The sequence below is a fragment of the Dermacentor albipictus genome, chromosome 1, assembly GCF_038994185.2.
Source record: "Dermacentor albipictus isolate Rhodes 1998 colony chromosome 1, USDA_Dalb.pri_finalv2, whole genome shotgun sequence".
NCBI classification, from domain to species: Eukaryota; Metazoa; Arthropoda; class Arachnida; order Ixodida; family Ixodidae; genus Dermacentor; species Dermacentor albipictus.
In genome coordinates, this window is record NC_091821.1 from 65081890 (window position 1) to 65092391 (window position 10502).

The window sequence follows — 10502 nt, forward strand, 5'->3', positions numbered from 1 at the left end:
AACTCACTTATAATTGATAGCCAGGCCTAATTTTTCAGTAGTATATCGTCCTCTGCGAGAGCTCCGACCACGCAGAAAGCGCACACCAGAACTAAGTCGGAGCAATGCAGTGATGTTTATTATATACCTCGACCCATACAATGCAACGGCGTGTTAAAACAACCATATTCTTATTTCCTTTATTCGAACAGCCGCATCACTATACGAGCCTGCGGCGTATCTAGTTACGCGATTGAGGGCTGGGAAACTATTCACAAGGAATATGCGTGCTCAGACTCCATAAAATTGTAGTTTTGCTGCTTGTGTTCACTTCAAATAGAGATGCATTTGTAACCAGAAAAACACGCAGGACACGATGATGTGTGAGGTACGCAACGAGATAAGTGTACAAATCAGGAAGAACGAACCAGTGCTTTAGTATTTTTAGTGATGATTATTGTTGTTTTCTGTTGATTTTATAATATAATAAGGTAACAGTGAATTAAGGGCCCTCACTCGGCACATTTGTATCTGATCGGTTCCCACAAAAAATGCGGAAAAAGAACAATGGTTGTACATTTATGGCAACACTGTCACAATAAGAAAGGCAAAAAAGGGATGGGAATTGTGCTGATACCTTTATTTCTACTTAAAGAATAGAAACGTTTGGCCGAAGTTGCCGGAGATCCGGGTGGTGGTAAAGAAAGAAAACAGGGTGCTATAACGTAAAACTATTACAAACTTTTCTATTCCAATTCTGCAACCAGCCCTCCGCGATCGGTCAAAACCTTTTTTGGACCCCCCCCCCCCCTTCACCTGTCTGTCCCGCGACGTCACTACAACTGCGATAGCCCCACTGATATGACGTGTACACACTGATCATGCATAATTTGACCGAACAAAAGAAAAATGGTTATTTCTGATTCGACACCTTTTCGCCATTAGCCCTCGGCAATTGTTGAAATGTTTTTGGGCTGCACGCAATTCACCTGCCTGTCACGCGACGTCACAAAGCCGCAAGAACTCACCGCGTCATAGTGACGTGTACGCGTTAAAGATGCATTAATATGCCAAACAAAACTGAAGTTTCTTATGAATAGCCGCAGGCTGCCCCGTTCTGAAAGGAACAAAAGATGGCTGCCGCCGATCGCTCAGGCACTGGCTACTCGCACCTGCCAGGGAGCATGGGTTTATTTGGGTATAATAAAGCTTTTTGCGTGGCCGTGTAACGTTTTCGGACGCTTTCGGCACGTTTACGACCTCATTCTGCCTGCTCTTTTTTGCTGAGGATCCGTTTTAGCGTCATTCTTAAGCTTCCGTTGCATGCCGGAGCCATTCGACCAGCCACTGCAAGCTAAGTAAGGGAAAGCGGACCAATCGCAGACGCCGGCACCATCTTCCTCACGCGGTTATCGATTTTCAGCGCAATGGCTCGGCCCTATGGAATCACTCTGCACTTGAGCGTGATCTTCACCTTTTGTCAGCCAATTAGATAAGTCAAGCCGCTGAGTGTAGGCAATGTTGTTCGTTTTTCAAGCAAACAAAAGTGACCTCCTATGAAAGAGGAGAGCGTTTGATTGGTCTGTTCAGAGAACCCTGCGGGTGACCGCTTGATGCTTGCGTCGGCAGTTACGCAAATTTGACGTCAGACGATTGGAATAAAAACATGTTGGAATAGTTTTACGTTATAGGGCCCCAGTGTGTCTCATTCGTGTGACGAAAGCTCGCCAGTAATATTCCTTAATGCTTCATGAACGGATAGATGCGCGATGTCACGGACGTTTGCAGATTTTAGGTGGTTGCGGCTTTCTTGAGCAATATAGAGAGACCGGAGAACACTACAGGGCATCACACGCTGGAAACTGTCATGAAAGATTCAGGAGTGCGTGTGTTGTCATGGCAGTGAGTCATTGTGAATAAACATGAATACGCTTTAATGAGCGGCACGTAGATAAATGTGCGCCAAAGAATCTGCAATGCTTATCGCATAATTTATCCCTGTCTAAGCAGCATCGAAGTAACGGATCGTTAAATGCTCAAATCGATCTAGAGGGAGACCAATGAGCACTTCAGCAAACCATTCGACACATATTTGTGAGAGAAAATTGTGCGCTTCTGACGTGAGTGACATAATACGCACGACAATAGGATGGTTCGCTGGATAGTGAAACGTTCGCGCCACCTGCCGATTGATAAACCAACGTTTTTGTAGAACGACTTCGTGGGAGCCCCATTTATCGAGTCGAATTCATACCATGATTATTCACCCTTCATTGCTCGGGAAGCTTCTGCAGACGGGAGATTGCATGCGCTAAGAGTAGCACTGGTTGGCAACTTGCCCGAAGCCAGATACGGGTGCACCTGTTGTGCATCTCGGACCATAGGAAGATGGGTAGCTTGTGCACCTGGCCGAGATTTCAAAAGGAACGTGAACCTCAGTCCATTAGTGTTGCTTTCATCTATGAAATAATGTGCGCGCTTCCACGCTATACGGCCCGAGTGAGTTATGCCACTTCTAAATAAAATACGCACCCTTTTCGAAGCTACCCAACCAAAATGTCAGCGCATAATCACACTCAGAGGTACAACTCTCACTGTCAGATAGATTTCTGAGGAATACATTTCATAATAGACTTGCGATGGTGCTAAAATTTTGTACTTTTGTGGTGTATTACAAGCACTACATAAATAAAATTTATTACCGCAGGGAGGCACTGGCATATGAGCCCTGACTCATAGATAACATTTACCGAGGGACACTATTAGGCGTTCAGCTTTTGCTGCGGGCTCCCACCATCAGTGATTACTAATTTGTTTAAGTGCATTCTTACAAGTTTATATAAATTCTCTATTACACGCATCCAGATTTACTACTTACTTCTTTATGCACACACCAGGACGACGTTGAATGCGGTTGGAATTTTTCAGCCTGCACCCAAATTTTCGCCCTTTATTGCGCGTGAGAGGTTGATAATAAACTAGGAGATTTGGGCTTCGGTAGGGCTCTCGGAGGTTCCAAGAGGAAGGCCGCAGACGCCGGAATGATCACAGAAGCACTTCCGTACCTAGACGACAGCGTTACAACTTTTGGTTTGTTTGTCTTTCTTTCTTTTCTCTTTTTTTCCACTGCGAAGATGTATGTACAACGATGTGTACAGTGGTAAAAACATAAAGTTTTGAAAAGCAGCCACTCAAAAAATCGATTGATTGCACTTTGGCAGGTCAGGAACGCCATAATAGCACTGGCCTGCGCACACGAGTATAAACAGTTGTGAAGGCAGAGAATTCCGCCGCTCACCCGTCATTTTTTTGCTTGATTTGCTGAGCACGACCGCAAAGATGAAACCGTACGCTGTCTTTCGCATAAACTGAGGCACCTTGCTTTTTCAGAGACTGCTATGGGAATAAAGCTTGACGAAGAGGATGTCAAGAAAACTGGATTCCTGAAAGTGAACGACGAGTAAGTGGCCTTCCCAACTTATTCAACTAGACCCAAGTTCATATATGTGTTGCCCTTAATTTTTTAAGATTGTTAACCATTTGTTTGCACCCATTTATTTATTGTTTATTTATTTATTTCCACCCGTTTATTTGCAGAATTGCTACGGCTATCGTTACGAGGATGATGAATATACACCACTGGCCAGAATTCATTTACAAGCGCACCGAAGTTGGCAGAAAGTTTTATGAGAAAGTGGAGCTGATAAAGAAATACACTCGAGATGTAAGTACACGATTATCGCGCAGGCAAACTATGATATGTTTACTGTTTCGGCTAAGTCACATCACTAGGAGTGAAAATGTAGATGAAAGCAATGTCACGGCGTCGTATGTTAGCTACTGTAAGAAGTGAGGTTCTAAATAACGATGGTCTTCATTTAGGTTTTTCTCAATTGGCACAAATTGTTCTTGATTCCTAGGAGAACCTGAAAAGTGATCTTACTGACAATTTTTGCAGTAGCCTGGAAGTCTAGAGCTCCATTGCCGACAAACCATATTTTCTTTTTTTTTTGCCATGAGAAATTTACCTACTGCCAGCATTTCATATCTTGACAAACAACTAGGCAAATCGCATCTAATTTCTTCATAATGCGGCCCACTTGATGCCATAGTTTCTCATTATAAGATCGGAATGTTAAAGAAGTAATTAAATTCTAGGGTTTTACGTGCAAAAACCACGATATCATTATGAGGCACGCCATAGTGGGGGACTCCGGATTAAGTTCGACCACCTGGGGTTCATTAACATGCACCCAATGCACTGTACACGGGCGTTTTCACGTTTCGCCGCCATCGAAATGCGGCCACCATGGCCGGTATTTGATCCTGCGCCCTCAAGCTTGCAGCGCAACACCAAAGCCACTAGGCCGCTACGTAACCGCGTCGGATAATGTCATTTGATTAGTGAGTTTAAATTAAAACGTGACAGTATTGTTTTCAATTGCCTTATAAATCCAATATATCCGTCTGATGGCGGTGTGCGGTACAATCCTTTGGGAAGAGATTCGTTTATGTAGGAAAGTTCTTTTTTTTTTTCACTTTAAATGCGGCGCACTGTATTGACACATAAAGTCAGGTCTAAAGCATCTCCAAGCGCCTACGCGCCTTAAGAATGGAAGTATGGGGCGGATTATTTTGAACTGCGGCAACTAACATTCTCAACATATTGAGAAATGGCTAAATGCACAGCACTTCTTGAAAGCAGACCATTAAAACATGATTACGTAATAAATATGAGCAAAGATTCCATCAACCTGAAAGGAGGCTATGTGCATATCATTATTCAGATGGTTTACGCTGATTTATGCAATTCAGAATTGATGTTTGTTGCAGATCCTCAGCTGCCGCAAGAAGACCTACAATATTGAAGGCAACGAGGCTGTGCCGAAGAAGAGCTTCATGGACATCCTTCTTCGCATGCACATGGAGGAGGGAATCTTCACGGAAGAGGAAATAAGAGAGGAGGTCAACACATTCATGATTGGGGTGAGCATCCTTCCAGAAGCCACGAATGTCGGTGCGAAACGCTGCGCAATCATTAATCAGGGAAAATGGTTCCGGTTCGCGCGCGCCGCCAACTGAAACCTTTCCTTCAGGTCTCTCGCGATAAACACGCAAGCTCGAACATGGTGCCCTTGGCTGTTCCCCTGGAGACGATCCGAGAGCGCGTCCAAGGGGCAAGACTTATGATTGAATATGTGAAAATTTTATTATAAGTAATTTTGCATGAAGAGATCCCGTGGTGACTGTTCACAAAGGCTGCGCCTTGTCGAAGTATTACCACCTCCCATGGTGGTCCAGTGGCTATTCCGTTTAGCTTCTAAACTCAGGGTCGCGGTTTCAATTTCATACTACAACGGACGCGTTCCGATGAACGCGGAGTGCAGAAACGCTCTCGTACTTAAATTTGCATGGACGCTAAAGAACATGAACTCGTCTATATTAATATTGATCGCGTGCCTACTCCGGTGTCCCACGCAGCTTCTTGAGCAGCTTCGTCTCTCTACTCCCATCTATCTCTTTCTCTCCCTTCTTTCTAGTCCCCTACTGCTTTCCCCCAGCGCAGTGTAGCCAACCGGACTCATGACTGGTTAACATCCCTGCCTTCCGTTTATCCCTCTCTCTCTCGCGGGTTCTTAAACTTTCAACACTGATAGTAATGCTGTTAGATTAGGCGTGGCTCGTTTCGCGCCTCCTGAATTTGTGACCGCGTGACTAAGGCTCGATTCGACTTCGGTCGCCAGGCTGAGTAGCCTGCAACTAAGACGCACCACCACCCCATTCGGGCCATCCAGCTGCAAAATATAAATAGCTGGATACAGAAACCGCCATATCTTGTGACTTAAAAGTGCTTTTGTGTAAAACGAAAGATGTTAATTTTGTTTCATGTAGCAGGACTTTCTAGGAACAAGAGAGAAAAATAAAATTTATGTCTAGTAACTGTCAAACAGCTGAATATTCTTGGCCGATTTTTGCCCCTTTCGTATTCACGGTGCAGTTTCTCACATGTTGCCGGTGTGGTTTTCCCGATGTGGTTAGGAAAGTTTCAGTTCACTTAGATAAAGGCATTGTGCACCCTTCCACAGGGATTCGACACAACTGCAACGGCAGCTTCTTTCGCTATGCACCTACTGGGAAACCACCCGGAGGCTCAGGCGAAAGTTCACGAAGAACTAGACGCCGTGTTTGGCTCTGACCGAGAACGACCTGTAACCAGAGAGGACATTGCGCAGCTCAAGTACTTGGACTGCGTCATAAAGGTACGTCACTGCAATGCAGCTATCTCATACTACATTGTTCAAGGTTACATAATACATTCGAGGCAAATATTGAGAGGGCAAATTTGTTGACTGGGACACCTAGTCGAGTTTGGCGTTCTCCCAGCAGAATTACCGTCCATCTGTCTGCTTGCTGGAACCTGCCAGTAGAGTGCCTGTGTCATGAACAGCTCAGAATTTGCTTTTCTTCTCCCCCACGTTAATACCCGGCTTTTCTGGGTGACTTTCGGGGTGACACGTGGTCTCGTAGTCTCCAAAATTATCCGTCGTAAGAGCGTTTTCTCAGTAGCTGAAGGAGGTACCAGCACTCGCCATTGATGACATCGATTAGCATGTTAACGGGAGTACCAGCGCAGCGATGGACAATCGGGGATGGCGCTTATGCAAGAGAAGTTTTGTGAATACGGACCCCGAAGATTAGAAGAAGCTTTATTATGCGACTGATTCTTAAGATAATCGAGAAATATAATATAGCAATTTTACTTCCCGCTATATGTTAAATACGCGTATTATGGTGAAACGTGCTTCTCTGCCTTGACTGCCAGACACTCAGCCAGCTAAAATTTCATCACCTGTAGTTAGGGTCATTCATGTATTCATATAAAGAATGAAAACCACTTTCTGCTTTCAATGCGTCAATGTGACAGGAGTGTTTACTAAGTTCGCACACATCGTGTCACGACGGATATGTCGCGAGCACCTTCCCTTAACTCGACGCGTGCAGGAGGGTAGCGAGAAAGTAATGGCAAAAAAAAAGCGCAGCTTTATAGAATTTGGTTTGGAGCAGCGACTGGCGAGCACTGGCTATTCCCTGCATAACCTTATGTCTTGTAGTTGTCGTTGTTTGCGTAGGAGCGCATCTGAAGTTTCAGGTATACAGCTCTGTTGTACTGTCAGTAGTTGCACAGATTCCTGATGCAAAGTCAGGACTATGTCGCTTACTGTCTCTGTGATAAAAAGAACGGTAAACAGGCCTTATTAAGGAATATATTATTCGCCCCTTGCTTTTTGATTACATTCCGATTGGTTAGTAGCCAAACAATGAACTGTAAGCTAGCAGGTTAGTCAGCACAGGTAAGGCGTTTATAATTTCTTCTGCACCACAAGTGTCACTTCCTTCATTCGTTGTCAGTGTTTCTTTCGATGAATGCCTCGTGCTTCTGCGTAAGTAACTGTACAACTAGCAATACATTTCCCACCGAGTTAAGTGTGTCCTCAAATTTCTCATTTGCAGGAAACCCTTCGGCTTTACCCACCGATTCCGGCTATTGCAAGGAAGCTCGGAGAAGACCTCATTCTTGGTAACGTTCAGTTATCTAATCTTACTTTTGCTGAGATCTGCGCCCATTACAGATAGGAAAAGAAAATGCAGTGAAACGATGAAGCTTCCATAGCAGACGTGGTCACTACTTTTCTGACTCGACAGGTGTAGGAGAACATAAAATGATTATATAAATTCAATCAGCGAGTAAATCATACAGCGAATACTGGTGACATATTAAAATATAAGCAGAAAGGAAAACAATTCTTAATAGGAGCATTTAAATTGATAGGCGTTGTTGAACTTGCTGACCTCTGAACAGAATTTATTTCTTAAACTTAAGCGGGGTCGACGGTAAAGCGAGGCTGAATGCGTGCTCCCGTTTTTTCACGAACACAATAGAGCTTCAAATATCAACGTGTGTTCATGAAGTTGCTGTGTTGTTCACAAATGTGCCAGTGTGTTTCAATACCACGGAACTTGATGGCGCAAGGAAGAGCCGCGAAAAAGAAAAGCGAAGCTATTACGGAACTTTGTATGGATGTATATGGTTGTATAATTATATTTTTTGCTATCAATTTGCAACTTTTTCTTTTCTTCGCCCTCAAATGCAAGATAATAAGTAGTTGTCTGCTTATAAGCATGTCATAGACAGTAGTAGTGTGCTTCGATAAGGACGCTGAAACGATTTTCGCTCACGATATTATGACAAATGCGTATGTACGTTTCTTGTGCCTTTTTTTGGCTACGTGGTGTACCACTTTAACTGATGATGTAAATGTCGCGTAAGTGATGTACCACTTAAACTAAGCACAAGGTCACGGGTTATATTCCAGGCCGCAGCAACTGCCTTCCTACGAATGCACAAAAAATGTTGATTAAAACTGCCCGTGCACTGTGATTCCAGTGCATGCTAAAGAAGTTCAGGTGGTCAAAATTGGGCCAGGAAATCTCCCCTATAGGGTCAGTCATAGTCCACGTGGAATTTCTGAATGGCTTGTTTTGTGAAGCTTTGTTTTGAATAAGGGACGATAAGCTTACGGTATAACTAGTTACATTACACCGACGTTCAGTATCCTGATGGTTTATTCACAATTCCTGTTTCATGTTTCAGGAAAGCATACAATACCGAAGGGAACCGTCACAATCATCTTCATATACTTCATGCATAGGCACCCACGGTTTGTACCCAAACCGGACGACTTTATACCAGAGAGGTTCCTAGAGTTCGACAAGGAACGCCACCCGTTTCTCTACATCCCTTTCGCCGGCGGCGCTCGCAACTGCATAGGTACGTCGAGTGGGTGGTACTAGATCGTTTGCTCGCGAACGAGCCTTACTTGCTTGAATAATGAGGTTTCTTACTCGTCTTTCACGTGCTTGCCCTTTTATGGACACCGAGATGAACGAGAAGGAAATCATTAAAGTACTTCGAGATCGTTGATTTCAGTCAGCACTCAGCTTGACGCTTCGAAAAAGGCACGGCGGGAAGTCTACGCAAATACAACTGGCGATTCATAAAATGAAATTGAAAGCGACTTCCCAGCTATCGATGTTACCATCAGGCACGTACTACACGCATGATGATTTAACTTTTTGTAGCACCTTTTAGCGCTTCGTGAAGTGAAAAATTGGAATTAAAACAAAACCTTCAAGCGTTTCGGCGCTTAAGGGCCATTGAAAGCTGATAGAAACATAGCTTCATTATTTGAATAATACGCACACATATCATGTTTGAAAAAAAGAAGAAGAAGAAAGGCTTCTCGAGCAGCTTTCATTAGGAAAGCGATGTTAGGCCAGACTCCTGCGACTGCTACAAAAATAAAACGTTAAAAGGAATATCGTCTTAAGAACGAAAAAAGAAAATGTGAAAGGCGTGCCAACGCATAATTTCCTGTGCATTTCAGCCGCCTGCGCGTATTGAATACTAATAGAGCTTCCGCCTACCTCTTCCTTCTTTTCTTTTTTTTTTACCTCTGTACGACAGGGCAAAAATTTGCTCAGCTGGAGGACAAGATTCTTTTGGCTCAGATCCTGAGACGGTTCAAGGTGGAATCCAAGACCCGTAGCGAAGACCTGCAGATGTCGCTAGAGCTCGTCTTGCGTCCCACACAAGGCCTGCACATAAAGCTGACGCCAAGGAATCACGCGGTCACGTAAACCGGAAGGCAGCCGTTGTGGTGCTGCACTCAATTTATAACCTCACGCATGGTCAATGTCACTATAACTGCATCTTGCAGGAGCGCAGCAGCAGCATCGATCTTTCTACACCGCGCAAGTGGATTGTGCGGACAGAAATCTCTTACGCGTGCTGCTGGCAATTGTATATATGTACAGTACGCCAAATAACTTTATTGAATAAAGTTCCTCTAACTAATATTAACAAATGCCTCTGTGTCGTTCTATGCGCGTGACTTGATTTTATTGTAATTTTTTTTCAAAGGAAAGGTGTGTTGAGGCACAGCAATTCTTCATGCGGGTATTCAGTAAACTTCCGAAGTCAGCGATGATGCTGACAATCAGCAACAGTGAATGATTGTAATATAGAAAAGCTTTCCTTATTTTATCGTAGCGCTTTAACGACGTGCCGATACAGAAGGGTTCGCAAACTTCCGGCATCTAGTTTTCAGAGCAATAGCAGACGTGCCCCGCCAAGAACATTCACAGTGTTCTAATATAGACGCATCTAATCCTGTCCGAGATATCAGAGAGTGAATGCACGAAAAGCAATAAAAACGCAAATAAGCAGGCTTCGTTACGCTGTAAAGCAGGCTGCTAAATCGAATGCGCATTAGCGTTGCTGCACTAATAGGAAGATTTAGCTGAGGGGCTCCTGTCTAAAGACATCATTTTTCTCGTCAACCAGGGCAAGAAATTTTATTAGATTTGTAACATTTAAAAGATAAAAATTAAAATCTTGTGAGTGCACGAAGCAGAATTTTTACCTAGGCCATGGATTATTTGACGAAAATTGCTGCAAATTG

At 43.8% G+C, this 10502-nt stretch overlaps 1 protein-coding gene across 1 annotated transcript in view; it reads left to right on the forward strand.

Annotated features, from left to right (window-relative positions):
* LOC135912463 (uncharacterized) overlaps window positions 1-9897 on the forward strand; it is a 63918-nt gene extending 54021 nt beyond the window's left edge. Inside the window, exons 17-23 of the mRNA XM_065444908.2 lie at window positions 3370-3439; window positions 3577-3703; window positions 4813-4965; window positions 6066-6239; window positions 7492-7558; window positions 8633-8809; window positions 9506-9897. Coding sequence (XP_065300980.1) covers window positions 3370-3439; window positions 3577-3703; window positions 4813-4965; window positions 6066-6239; window positions 7492-7558; window positions 8633-8809; window positions 9506-9678 — 941 coding nt within the window. The 3' untranslated portion in view covers window positions 9679-9897. The remainder of the gene's footprint in view (window positions 1-3369; window positions 3440-3576; window positions 3704-4812; window positions 4966-6065; window positions 6240-7491; window positions 7559-8632; window positions 8810-9505) is intronic.
* Window positions 9898-10502: the final 605 nt, after the last annotated feature.